Below are 13,891 nucleotides of genomic sequence, written 5' to 3'. Positions count from 1 at the left end.
TAGATATAGAAAAGATTTTAAAGGTAATTTAATTCTCCTCAATTTATTTTGTATACTACTGTTTAATAGTAATGTAAGAGCTACAAATAGGAGTGACATACCTAATCTTAAATTTTCTAGTAATCACATTAGGTAAAAGGAAGCAAATGAGATTGATTTTTAATAATGTTTTAATCTAGTATACCCAAAATATTACCATTTCAGTTTCAATATGAAAAATATTAATGAGATCATTTAGGTTCTTTTTTTTCAGTCTCTGAATCCAGTGTGTGTTTTACTCATACAGTACACAGGAATTTGTACTAGCGTCCAATAACCACTTGTTACTATATTAGACAGTGGATCTTTAGACTGAGTTATTGAGAGACCCAAGTGAAGAGACCAAATTACTGGACACCCTCTTTTCTTTTGCCTTTGAAGTGAAATTTAGAATGTCCCTTTGACAGATAATTAAATGTTTGACAACACACCTTTGGATTATTGTTTCTACTTTATTCTGATGTATTTTTTCTCATATTCCAACATGTGGATTTCTGAATATACATAGATAGGATATTTTTGTTCTTTTAGGAAAAAATACATTCAACCTAATTTCTGTTGTAAAAATGCTGGGAACCCTGTTGCCCACAGTAAAATGCCAATTTCAGGAAGGAGGTTCAAAATTGTTACCGGCACCTCCATTACTGTCTTTTCCTATTCCCACTGCCACTGCCCTCTGCCGAACAGCTGGTTCCAAAACCAATATTTCATGCTATTTAATAGCTTTGAATACAAAGTCTCTAACAGTTATCTGTCTGAGTGTCTTGGCATTTCAACACCAGTGTCAGAAAACAATGCGTTATTAGAGGAATAATTTGACACAGCTAAGTTTTGAGGAAAGTTTTTGCTGTTTCTAGAGTATTAAATGAAGCCAGAATTTCTCAAGCTATTTAAGCAGTTAATAAGAAAAGAAAGAAAATGAATCACGTCTATGACACATACAGTTTCACTCTGGAAAATTGACTGCTAGAATTTTTTTTTTCAACAAAATTTTTCATCATTTAGTCACAAGAAAAGTCTTTCCAAGACAGGGATAGGGTTTCGTGAGGAAGGATTGTTATAAATAGGAGACGTAATTTCTGTAACAAGGATTCTGTACTTCACGGCTCTGATGTGAGTACTTTCATGGGTCCAAGAAGCCACTGTAGCTTCTTTAGTGGTAGTAAAGCCAATCCTGTTTTCTCTGCTGTCTCCTGCCTGTCGCTCGAAAGCACCTTTCAACTAAGAGCCTGCATATTTTAAATTTATTCACATACAGCAATTTGCTGCATACGGTTACCAATTATGGGCTGATCAGTTGTTTCTGACCCAACTCCTCCTCACTAAAGGACTAGATAAAACATAGCTCTTAGGACTAAAAGAGTAATTAGTTCTAATCCATTATGGGTCTTTTCCTTGGTCCTCCTCTGTTTATGGCTTCTGATATTTAAGCTTCTAATTAGGTGAAGTTTTCATATTCTCAGTTTTGAGAAGAGGTGGTGTGTAATATAACAAATCCTCTATATTCCTCTTTCTTGTTATCCTGTCTCCTGATAACCACTGGGCAGGACTCTGAATCTGTCCAAAACAGATTTCCAACCTTGAAACTATAATTTTAAGGTTTGGTCTTAAATGGGGGTAGTGCTGACGATTCTGTGAAAATAATTAAATTGTATAGAATTATAAAAATTAAAACTTTTTAAGCTCTTATTGTCCTCAGAGAACAAGTTTTTTTGGGTATTATTTACTTTCCTCCCATTTTTTTATTGCAAAATCTGTGAAAAAATAATATTTTAAAATTTTTTAAAGAAAATGAATTCATGTGTCATAATTGATAATTAATTTTATTATTGCAGTCTAGTGTTTTCAAGTGCCATTTATCATTTTTATTTTTTCACTTATGATTTGCTGCTAAACTGTCTTTTAAATTATTACACAGTTTTGGTAAGTTGAATTTCATAATGATTTCGTAATAAAAAGCTACTCATAAAGTAGCTTTATAAATAGTCCTTTGAATTGATTTGCCATAATTTACATAACTATTCCTATATTTTTGGGTAGTAGCATTGGTCCTAATGCTTCACATTCTTTGGGTAATATTGAAATAAACATTCATACTGGTAGTTTTTATTTATTCCTTTGGATTATTCTCTTATGACAAATTCCTAGGTAGGAAACTACTGCATCAAAGAGTTTAAATTTCACATAGATCTTATGAATATTTGACATTGATTTTAAATATAGAAATCAAAATCCTTTATCATTCTGCTTTAGGCGAAGGCTCTAGCAGCAGTCATCAGTCAGTGGGAGGCAGAAAGAAGACAGTGTCTTCTTTCACAATGACAGTGACATTATGAAGATTTCCGTAGCGATGATGTTCAAGCACATAATCAGTGGTATTAAATAATTTGGCAATTATCACTCTCAAGATGACCCTGTTTACAATTAAAAATTTTAAAATCTCTTTGGGTAGATAACACTCAGAAGACTTTTAGAATGCAACTGACACAGAAGTTTGCATTTTATGTGTGATATACTAAATTGGATTTTGAAACTGAGAATTTGGTACCTGGACAAAGCCAGGGAATCACACCTAGGTTCCAGGCTGCAGGTAGAAAATGGATTGTGCTTTCAGTGTTAAGAATCATCTTAAATTGAATGTCAGGTTAAACTTAGGCACAGTTCCTTGAGAGGGAAAAATACATGAAAATGAACTTCATTTAAAAAAATCAAAAGAAAATCAAGAGTTTGAAATGAGAAAGGAAAGTGCTGAGGATATTGAATATTGAAGAAAATAAAAATGCACTGATAGATAACAGAAACAGAGATGGTGTTTTTGCAGAGCTGCACTGTGTATGTGTATTAATTTTATATTGTAGTGATTTTTTTTGAAACTCCAGACTTAAGCCCCATAGCTCAAACGTTTGTAAACTTTTTTCCCTATCAAGTTGTGCATGTTTCTCCTCTTTTGAAGGAGTTCATTTTCAGAAAACAAAATCTTGAGCGAATCTTTTTCTCCTCTTCTTCCCTGTAGATGTTTGTAACCTTCAATCACAATCACATAGATGATTAAAATTTACAGTCATTTTCAAAGGTCCTGTGTTGATTGGTTGGGCACAGTAGGACTGAGAAAATGGAAAATGGATGGCTGCTGGAGGGTTTTAAAATGCGTCTGTGCCATCATTACCTCACGTGTTGTTAGCATGAATTTTCATCTGCAAAATCCACAGGATTGTGATTTTACTTCCACATTCTTGCCAGATATGGAACCACAGTGCTACAATTCAGATGTTTTTAATTTAATTCAAAGGACATAGAACCTTTTATGTGAGTACAGATGTGGAATTATAATTTCGTGGTTTGGATTTGCAATCTCATGTAAGAGATGCCTTTGAATGCTGGATCTAAGCATTGGTTTTCTTTACTCTTACACCTCACTTTCCTCTCCCCTGCTTTCCTGGCTTAGCACCTGTCCCAGGGGCATTAATCTTTGGATCAGAGGTGGAGTGGTAGTGAAGGAATTTATTGAAAAGTATTCCAACTTGCATGAACATAAAGCAATGTAAAAGTGCCTCTTGATTCACTCAGCTCCCTCAACCTCCCTCTCCTAACCACAGAAATTATTCTGCCACTTGAGTTTTAAAATGCATCATCTAGATTTTTCAGTATCTGTCATTCACATTAGATTTTACCCACTATTTTTTTCTTCTTTTTATTTTGAAATAACTTATTCAAATCTTTTATGTCTTTCTTAAGATCATCTTCTTATTAACTCAGTTTCTGGGAGCAGTCTGTTAGGATCTTCTTCAACATTTAGGCTTGTCCGTATTTCTTGCATTTCTTCTAGTTTTGGCTATTTATATTTGAGTCATTAAATTTGTGACTTATATATCATTTGCAGGGAGGATCGGGGTGGGGGGGTTACTGGAGACTTAACTACTGAAATAAATCCCCAGGCCTTTTTATTTTTTATTTAGAGATAGGGTCTCATTGATTCACTTAGGGCCTCACTGAGTTGCAGAGGTTGGCTTTGAACTTGCCATCCTCCTGCCTCAGCCTCCTGAGTTATTGGGACCATAAGTGTGCACCACCATGCCTGGCATAACTTGCATATCATCTTATCTGAACATTTACTAATGTGTAATATCCTTATATGTCCCAGTTAATGCTTCTCCCTTGTTTCCATTTTGCTGAATATTAACCTCTACACTTGCTTTTTTTGGTTAACTTTTCTTACTCTATATGTTGCCCCAACTTTGTTTCCAACAGTGATATTTTGATTTTGGCTTGTCTCTTATAAACAATATATAAATTTCCTCTCAATTTGAGTGTATTTATATTTTATTTAATTTAATTTACATTTATTATGACAAATGTGTGGTCAGACTCACTCTCTCATATTATGTTCTGTATTCAACTTCTTTTGCTGTTTGTCTTTTCTTGTTTTTCTATGTTTTCATTTTATTTTGTTCTTTATTTTCCCTCTCTTCCCCTTTGTGAGAATGGTTGAACTGTGAATTTTTTCACATTCCATTGGTTTGAAAATTGCTTGTTCCATTGTATTCTTTCAGTGGTTTACTTTTACATTTTTATAAACATGTTTTAACTTGCAATTTTATCAGCTGTAAGTTAGTTTTTACTATATTGTCTCACAAATAAAACAACACCTTATTATGCTTTTACTTCTTTAACTTCCCAGTTCCACCATTTTGTATTGGTTTATTTAGAAGTTTAGTTACACATTTTTACACTGTCTCATCATGCATAAATAACCATTTAGCCTAAATCTTGAGATTTACTATTTTCTTTACTTACTACTCTATCTTCCATCCCATTCTCTTATTTCTTGAATGTATTGGTTCATTTGCTGGATTATATCCTTGAGTGATTCTTTCAAAATATGTTAGAAATGAACTTCAGGGAACTTTGTATTCTAAGAGTATTTTTATTTTTCTCTTTCATTATGAAATTGTTTAAATGGATATAGGAATATTGGTTCCAAAATACTTTCCTTTAGGACTTATTAATCTTTTGACTTCTTAAATCCATGTTGGTAATGAGAATTCTGATGTAGATGTGCTAATTGAATTTTTATAAATGCCTTGTTTTCCCCCTTGAATAGCTTTTTTCTCTTAACCTTTAAGAATCCCCACTGTGTGTGTATCTGTGGGTTTTGTCTATTTATTATTTTTTACATTCAGCCATTGGAGGGCTCTGATGGGCTTTGTTCATATTGGTTCTGCCTTAAAATAGATCCAAATCCAACCATTTATCATCTCTACTGCCACAATCCTGCCACCATCATATCTCACTCACCTGGTGTATTATAGTAGTGCTCCACTGGTACACTGGTCTCTCTGCTTCTACCCTTGGCCCCACCTAAAAACTATTCTGCCATTGCCCCTCAGTAGGAGCCAGAGCAGTCTTCTAAATCCTCTGTGTACAAAGTCTTCAACGACTTCCTGCTTCACTCTGCGAGAGAGCTGAAGTGTTAACAGTGTTCTGCAGCAGGATGCATGATACGCTGCCTATCATCTCCTAGACTGGCTTTCCTGGCTCTCACTCCTCTCTAGACTCACAGGTGTCATTAATATTCTTCCTTGGTTGTCGCCAGGAGACTAATGTATTCCCACTCTGCCACACTGATTCTGTCTTAATTTTTTAAAACATGTTCCTTTACCTGGTGGCATGGTTTGCCAGCAGAGATGTTAAGATTAATTGAATGGCTGGGGGCTGTTGGTTGTCTAATGTCGCATCATTTACTCTGTGTATAGTAAGGTATGTATAGAATTAGGAAGCAGTGGCACCAGATCCCCATTTGTGGTAACAAGTCAAAGAGACCAGAGTCCTCAGCTTACTATCAGCGGCTTGAGTTCTGTTGGAAGAGCTGTTTTAGTGACAAGTTACCTATGGTCTCTGAACTTCTCTGGTTTCATCTATAAATTCAGGCGGGAACACTATCTATGGGCTGGGATTGTAGGTCAGTGGTAGAGCACTTGCTTGGCATGAGTGAGGAGGCCCTGGGTTCAATCCTCAGCACCACATAAAAAAATAAACAAAAATGGAACACTATCTACTTCCTATGTGTGCGATTGAAACAAAATACACACAGTACCCAGCACATAGAAAACCTCAGTGCATTTTACTTCCAGCTCCCTGTAGCCATTCTGCTTTCCCCTACATTTCTTTCTAGCACTTGCTAGAATGTTTCTTAGCTTCTGTAATAGAAAACTAAGTCAGTGCTGGTGCATAGCAAACAATAAATGGACTAACTTCAGGTAAACTGAATGAAGTGTCAATGTCTGGGTAATTTTCTAAGGATATGGCAAATCACTCTCAGTGATGAATCCCCGTGTCCTCCATCCCTGAAGACTATTGGTGGTATTTATTAGGCTGGAGTGGGGTAGTTTCGGAAGTTTTGTAAAGTGTTTCTGTCACCTTCAGAATCTCTTTAATCCCAATAGTGTTTTTCCTAATTCCCTTTTTTGGGGTCAAGATCATCTGTCCTTTTCAGCTGGCCAATGTAGGCAGGCACATGATTTCCTTGTGCTCTTAGTGCTTTCCGTTACTTCATATCTTCTAAACATTGTAAATATTATCTATATTGAACTTTGTAAAAAACTGAAAGAAAATGCAGATTCTAATTAAAAAAAAAAAAAAGCGTGTTGTAGAATTGGCTGTCATCAGAGGGGCCTGCCATGTCCTTGGAATCCACATGGCTGAGGAACTCAGGCATTTAGAGAAATCGATCCAAACAACAGCTCTGAGACTGATGACATAATACAGATTAATGGAGTTAAAATTTTGCCTTAAGTAATGTTTTGAAATTAGGTGCCACGGCCAACATGTTTCTTAATTGACAGTCATTGGGCAGCATTCCATAATGTCTGTAGTTGTGTCTTAACTGAGCCGGCTGGGAACACTTCAAGTTACAGCCTCAAACTGTCTTACTGTGCTGCGTGCCATACCATAGTTGTCACAAAAGACTTGCTTTTATTACTTCAAGGAGCTTATAACTTTTCTTTTAAATTACCTTTTTGAGTTGCCATTTTTCTTACATATAATCTACCCTTAAGATTAAATTTAGATAAACCTTCAAAGTTAAAAAAAATTTAGGTAAAATTCAGAAAACAATTTATATACAGTATTTTTGTGAATAAAACAATTTATAAACAGTATTTTTGTGAATAAAACTTCTGAGATATTACAAAAGGGACTGTTTCAGTGCCTAGAGTTAGTGTCTCAACTAAGCATCTAATAAGGTGTTTTACTCTGTTTTCTGTTGCTATAACAAAATATTTGACTTCAGGGTATATCATAGAGAATAGTTTTATTCAGTCCATGTGTCTGGAGCCTGGGAGGTCCAAGGTCAAGGCTCTTCTTCTGACAAAGGCCTTTTTGAAATTGGAATTTTCTGTTAATTCCCAAAGCAGCAAAGGACATCAGTAAGAGGGGCCCATGCAAAAGACAAGAGTCAAATGGAGCTTTTTATAATAGACACACACTTGAAATAACCTACCAACTCATTAATCTGTAAAGCTATGAATGCATTATTCCTTTCAGGAGAGCAGAGCTCTTGTGACCTCTTATAGATCCCACCAGGTCCCTCTTCATACTGCACAATGAGGGTTAAGTTTCAATTTGAGTTTTGATGGGGACAATCAGACTGTAGAATAGGGGCAGCACAGGTGTTGGGCTGGTTGGGGGTCTGTTGTCTTTGTGCCCAGTGTAGACAAATGTAGAGATGGTATTAGGTCTGAAGACCTGCAAGTTTTTAGGCAACGTGCCTTATATAACACCTATCCTCTAGGTCTGCTGGGCAGTGGTCTGTGAACCTGGCAGAGTTAAAGGAGTCTTATGGGTACTTTTAACAAACTCACATTCTCAACTCTACACACAGAGCATCTGAATCAGTAAAGGAGATGTGACATTGATACAGAGCCTCACCTTCTAGCCCTGCAGCACCAGCCCACCCACCATATGCCATGCATAGAGCAGCATTTTAAACCACAGTATAATAATGTGGAGAAGTTGGGAGAAGAAAGAGATCACACGGAAGGTACAGCCAGAACTGAAGGATACAGTGGGGAGTGACTTAAGAAACCAAGGCTGAATAGGAACAATAACATTGATTCTACTCTGTCTCCCTTTATTTTATTCCACAGACTCCAAAGCCACTTACAGCCATAAGATACTCTTCTTTTTTTTTCATGTCTATCATGTGACTCTGTGTGTCTGTCTACATGTTGGGGAGTTTCCCTCTATCTTCTTTTGTTCATTTCTTTGTCATAGACACTTAAGTAGAAAGTAAGAATGATACACATGATAGAGAGATGTAGATTTCTGGTAAAGTGTAATGAGACTGAAAAAGAAAGACACTTAGGTGGAAACAAGACAAGAAAAAGCCCCGAGGAGCATATATTAAGTGGTTCCTTATGAATGGAGAATAACAGTATTATTTTCTTTCATCTTCTGAAGATGTCCTGACTACTGAGCACATTAATTTTTCAGTTTCCCAAGTGAATGGCTTTATTTATAAAGATGATAGTATCATCATTGAAAATGATTTTCCATCAAAAGTCCTATAAAGAAAATTCTCTGCTGTTCTTTCTGAAAGATTGCCATTCATTCAGCAGATATTAGCCTCACGGATTTTACACCCTGATGGGGAGACACATATACAGGCAGGTGCAATGCTGAGTTGTAGGTGATGCAGGAAAGGAGCTCTGAGGAAAAGGCTTCACCATTCTTGGGAAGTGATGGAGGAATTGGAAAGGAAGTGAGATCTCAAAGCCATATCCCAAAGGGTGGAAAGAGCTAACCAAGAGTGACCAAAGAATTGACTATGCTATGCCTTGGGGATGAGAAAGCAAGATCCCTTGTCTGGGAACTAAGAGTGGTCCTAAATGGCTCCACTGAAGTAGACAAGAAGAGATGAGGCTGAGAGCCAGATCACGAAGAATCTTACGCATTATCCAAAGAAGTTTGAAATGTATACTCCATTCCATATACAGTTTTCTTTTAGAGAGAGAGAGAGAGAGAGAGAGAGAGAGAGAGAGAGAATTTTTTAATATTTATTTTTTAGTTTTCAGTGGGCACAACATCTTTATTTTATTTTTATGTGGTGCTGAGGATCGAACCCAGCACCCCGCGCATGCCAGGCTAGTGCGTTACCACTTGAGCCACATCCCCAGTCCAACAGTTTTTATATTTAACCTTCTTTTTTTTCTTTCTACCACAGACCTCACAAGTTAGAGGCATTACCATTCTGTTTTTCACAAGTAAACAGACACTTGGAGAAGTAGGCATGTGAGCAGAAACATAACTGGTGTCCAGGCTTGCTTGCAAGGTTGGCCCATGGCTGGATTTGGGGAACTTTAATAAGACACAATTCCCAATATGGATATAAAACTTTTCCAAACTGAGAAGGGTGGATTTCTATGTCTAGACTGTGCAAACAAGATGACATGCTAGAAATCTACTTTCCTTCTGTGTTCCCGGAACTTTGATACATCCTAAAGCAGAAGATGCCTAAAAAACTTTAGTAATTGAGTCTCTGGGGGTCTTTCCTAGACAGATACATCACACATATGTTGCTGTATTTTTCATAGTTGAGTGAAGAGTGTGTTCTGTGTGACCCTTCTTGAGAGGAAGACAACTTAAGAAAGCTGACATATGGATTCCTCCAGTCTCCATGTATTTTTTCCTCCCATGAACCTCTGCATATTCTTACTACAACTCTGTGATAAAGCTTAGTCATGAATACAATTACATAATAAGAAACATGAGTCCTTCCAGGAGTCTTCTAACAAAGCAAGGACATCCAATATGCATGCTATGAATATTTACCTATCAACGTTTATAGAATGAGAAGATAAATTGAGCTTTCAAAAGGTAGAGGTATTATTCAGATATACACACAGGTATACACATATTCTGTAGGTATACACCAAAACTTGTGTGATCAGTTTGATCTCTTACCATATTTCTCAAATTCTCAAACACCACTTTGACTTACTTTTAACTCATCCCTTCAAATTATAGATATTTGCTAGCTTTAGGAGAATATAAAGAAGGAGCCACTCACTCTTAGGGTAATTTCCAATCAGGAGATCCAGAAAGGGCAGAACTCCAAGGTATTTTTTAAAATGAAGGTGAATCCATAAGAAATCCAAGGATTTCCCGGTTAGATGTGAGCAGTCCCTCTTAGGTAAGCCTTTGGGATCCTCTCCACCACGTTTGTCTTGCTCTGGTCCAAGGAAGAATTGTGAAAATGATGCATTTACTGGTCCCTGCTCTCTATTTGACTTTGGAGCCCTTCAAATCAGGAGGTCCAGAAAGGGTTTCAATAATGGCACAAGCCCTATGGATGCTTATAACATCCCAGGAAAGCTTTCTTCTTTTATAGGTGAAGAAAGAATTAATCGTACAGCTTCTGGTGCTCTAAAAGAAACCACGTTATTGTCGTGTGTCACTCTAATGCAGACGATTTTTCTGGTTACATTAAAAAATGCATTAGTGTTGATGAAGTAATAGCCATGGACTAGATTCTTTTATTAATTTATATTGGGAAAATTCTACTCCAGGCTTACTTTAAAAGAATTTCTCTTTAAACAATTAAAAGAAATTCTTGACCTTTTAATTGAACTTTGGATAGCGTCTGAAGGAACTTATATTCAATCAGGAAATCTTGGATTTCTTATGGCTTCATTTTCAAAAATACCTTGGAGTTCTGTCCTTTACTGAGAACTAGCAATGGGGTAACCGTATTGAGCAGTCCTTCTTAGGTGGGCCTTTTAGTTCCTTTTCATAGTCGTCTCACTCTGGTCCAAGGAAGAATTGTGAAGCAATGGGTTTACTGCTCCCCACTCTCTATGTGACCTGGAAGCCCTTCATGATAGCCAAGTTCGTCTGCAGTCTGGAAGTAGAGAGCATCACTTCCTAAGTGTGGCTGGGCTGGTTTTTATCTTTATTTCTTGTCTAACTGCTTGTTTGATGTCAGGTCTTGTGTAAGCAAAGAGGACTTACGGTCCGTAAGTGGACTTTGATACAGAAGTCCCTAGAGCTCGACTACGTGGTGATTTCCAGCAATGTGCAGCTTCTGAGGGAAGTTTTCTTCCTAGGCTCTTTGCACTGTTTCTGCTCCTACTTTGTTGCCTTCCATCTTTCACTTTTCTCTCTTCTCTTCTTTCACTGGTTGCATTGTCAGATGTCTCCCCTCAGCTGGTCATAAATGTTTATCTTCATACTTATTGCACTTGCAAAATGTAGTGTTGTGAGTCTTGCTCATAATTCTAAAAACAAATGAAGCATTTTACTGTATTTCCCTCTTTATAGCAGCTTAATAGAAATGCCCTTTATTCATGTGAGCCTAGATTCTTTCAGTCATGTTTGAACAGGGGATTGTTTTGTTTATTTGACTTCATTGTGTCCTTCTGGGTCAGTTGCGGCAAGGAAAGTATATTTCAATTGCTGATACGCCTACCTAGAACCAATTGAATGCCAGTAATAGTTGGGTTCTAACCAAAGTGTAGGTTATGTATGCAGGCCCTTGTGTTCAGGGGATTGATTAATGAAGCGAGTGTTGGGGGATTCATTGTTGCTTATGGCATTGTTAGTTTCAGAAGAAAAATTTCCTGAGGATTCTAGTAGTATAAAATCTGACTTTCTTAATTCTCAAAAAGAAATAGTTATTGTATTATGTACATTGTGGCCTTTTGTATTTTCCTTTCCAGTTTTCCAGAGAGATGGTCCTTCAGAGCCTACACATCTGTTCTATATTTTGACCCCTGGATGAGAATATTCATTCAAGCCAAAAGAGTTCAAACAAAACACCTATGTTATTGCCTCTACCAACCCAGGTAACTCACCTTCCTTCAATTATATTCCTAGAGCTTTAATTTAGAAAATTGATATACTCCCCAAAATTGTCAAAGTGAGGGCACTAGCTTTGATAGTAAGATTTTTATTTTGTAAGCAAAATTAAAACTGCATTCAGGAAGAATCTCTTCAGCAAAGAGTTTTTGCTACAGAGTGCTCACATATGACAATATTTGTCAGTAATTGGAACACACTGAAGTGAGCATTCAAGGTTAGATAATCACCCCAAAGCAGGAAGTTGTTTTTCACTTCAGTGAATCTCATGTGCTTTTATTATGATTGGTTCCATCAAGAAATCACAGTTCTGGGCTGGGGATGTGGCTCAGGCGGTAGCGCGCTCGCCTGGCATGCGTGCGGCCCGGGTTCGATCCTCAGCACCACATACCAACAAAGATGTTGTGTCCGCCGAGAACTAAAAAATAAATATTAAAAATTCTCTCTCTCTCTCCTCTCTCACTCTCTCTTTAAAAAAAAAAAAAGAAATCACAGTTCACTTATAATTTCTCATATAATATATTTGAACCATTAAATAATATGTAGTTTGTGCTCACATAATGATGTTTTGTTCAATGATGGACTGCATGCATGATGGTGGCCCCATAAGATACATGCCCCATCAGGAAGCAATGATTGAATATATGTATTTACATATATTATACATATAGAATGAACATCTATTCATATACACTTGGTTTATTTATATTTAATTTACTTTTTTGTGTTTTAGTGTGAAAATTTTTAAATTTATATTTTCTTACCAAAAAATATATTATCCAGCTATTCATTAAGTCAGAATGGTCATGTTTTGTGCAGTTATTCACTTATATGCCAAATAATTATAAAAAATCAGAGAGTCTGATCATCCTCAAAAGAAGAAATACAAATGGCTGACAAATGTATGAAAAATGTTAAATATCATTAGCAATTAGGGAGATGCAAATCAAAACCACACTGAGATTTTATCTCATATCAATGAGAACGGCCACCATCAAGAAAACAATAATAAATGCCAGAGAAAATATGAAGGAAAAGAAACACTTTTACGCTGTTGGTGGGACTATAAATTAGTACAACCACTATGGAAATCAATATGGAGGTTCATCAAAAGACAAGGCATGGAACCCCATATGACCCAGCTATACCGCTCCTTGGTATCTATCCTAAAGAATTAAAGTCATCTTAACTACTGTGACACATTCATACCCATGTTGACAGCAGCACAATTCACAATAGCCAAACTGTGGAATCAGCCTGTTTCCATCAATGGATGAATGGATAAGGAAAATGTAGCATATAAACACAATGGAATTTTCTTCAACCATAAAAAATACAAAATTAAGTCATTTGCAGGAAAATGGATGGAACTAGAGACCATGATGTTAAGTGAAATAAGTCAAACTCAGAAAGTCAAGGGTTATATGTTTTCTCTCATGTGTGGAAGCTAGAGAGGAAAAAGAAAAAGAAAGGTGGGAGTGGATCAGTAGAGAAAAGGGACCAAGGTTGGAGTACGAGAGGGAAGGGAGAAGTGCTAGAGAGTGATAGTGGCCAGATTATATTGTTCTATTGTGTGCACGTATGAATATGTAACAACACATCCTATCATTATGTCAACTACAATGCACCAATAAAAATGTGGGGGAAAAAGAAAAAGAGAAAAAAATCTGTATGAGATTGTACTGTACAAAGCATAAAAAAGACAGGGTTAATTCTAATTCTAAGGAGTTTAATATCTACTGGGAGAGACATTTACTTGCACACTGTCTATATATGTGTCTTTGAACCTGTATTAGCCTTTGATTTCTTCAGTGATCGGATTGGTTTTCAATCACCATTTTAGACATCAAGACAAGAACTCAAATAATCTGGCTCCAGTTCTTTACCTTTCCAAATTTGATGCCCCTTTTCCTGTATCACATTCACTCTTTATAATAGACCAACATTTTTCATGTTGTCTTATTTTCATGAAAAAACATTTGCTGACCTGGAGCTTTGC

General features: G+C 36.5%; 1 protein-coding gene across 1 annotated transcript in view; it reads left to right on the top strand.

Annotated features, from left to right (window-relative positions):
• Positions 1-13,891, top strand: part of Morc1 (MORC family CW-type zinc finger 1) — a 162,442-nt gene that overhangs the window by 29,951 nt on the left and 118,600 nt on the right. The window contains exon 9 of the mRNA XM_026395006.2: positions 11,754-11,879. Within this exon, the coding sequence (XP_026250791.2) occupies positions 11,754-11,879 (126 nt within the window). The remainder of the gene's footprint in view (positions 1-11,753; positions 11,880-13,891) is intronic.

Source organism: Urocitellus parryii, chromosome 2 (genome assembly GCF_045843805.1).
Source record: "Urocitellus parryii isolate mUroPar1 chromosome 2, mUroPar1.hap1, whole genome shotgun sequence".
NCBI lineage: Eukaryota > Metazoa > Chordata > Mammalia > Rodentia > Sciuridae > Urocitellus > Urocitellus parryii.
Note: the sequence above shows the minus strand (reverse complement) of the source record. Positions and strands in the feature narration are given on the sequence as shown.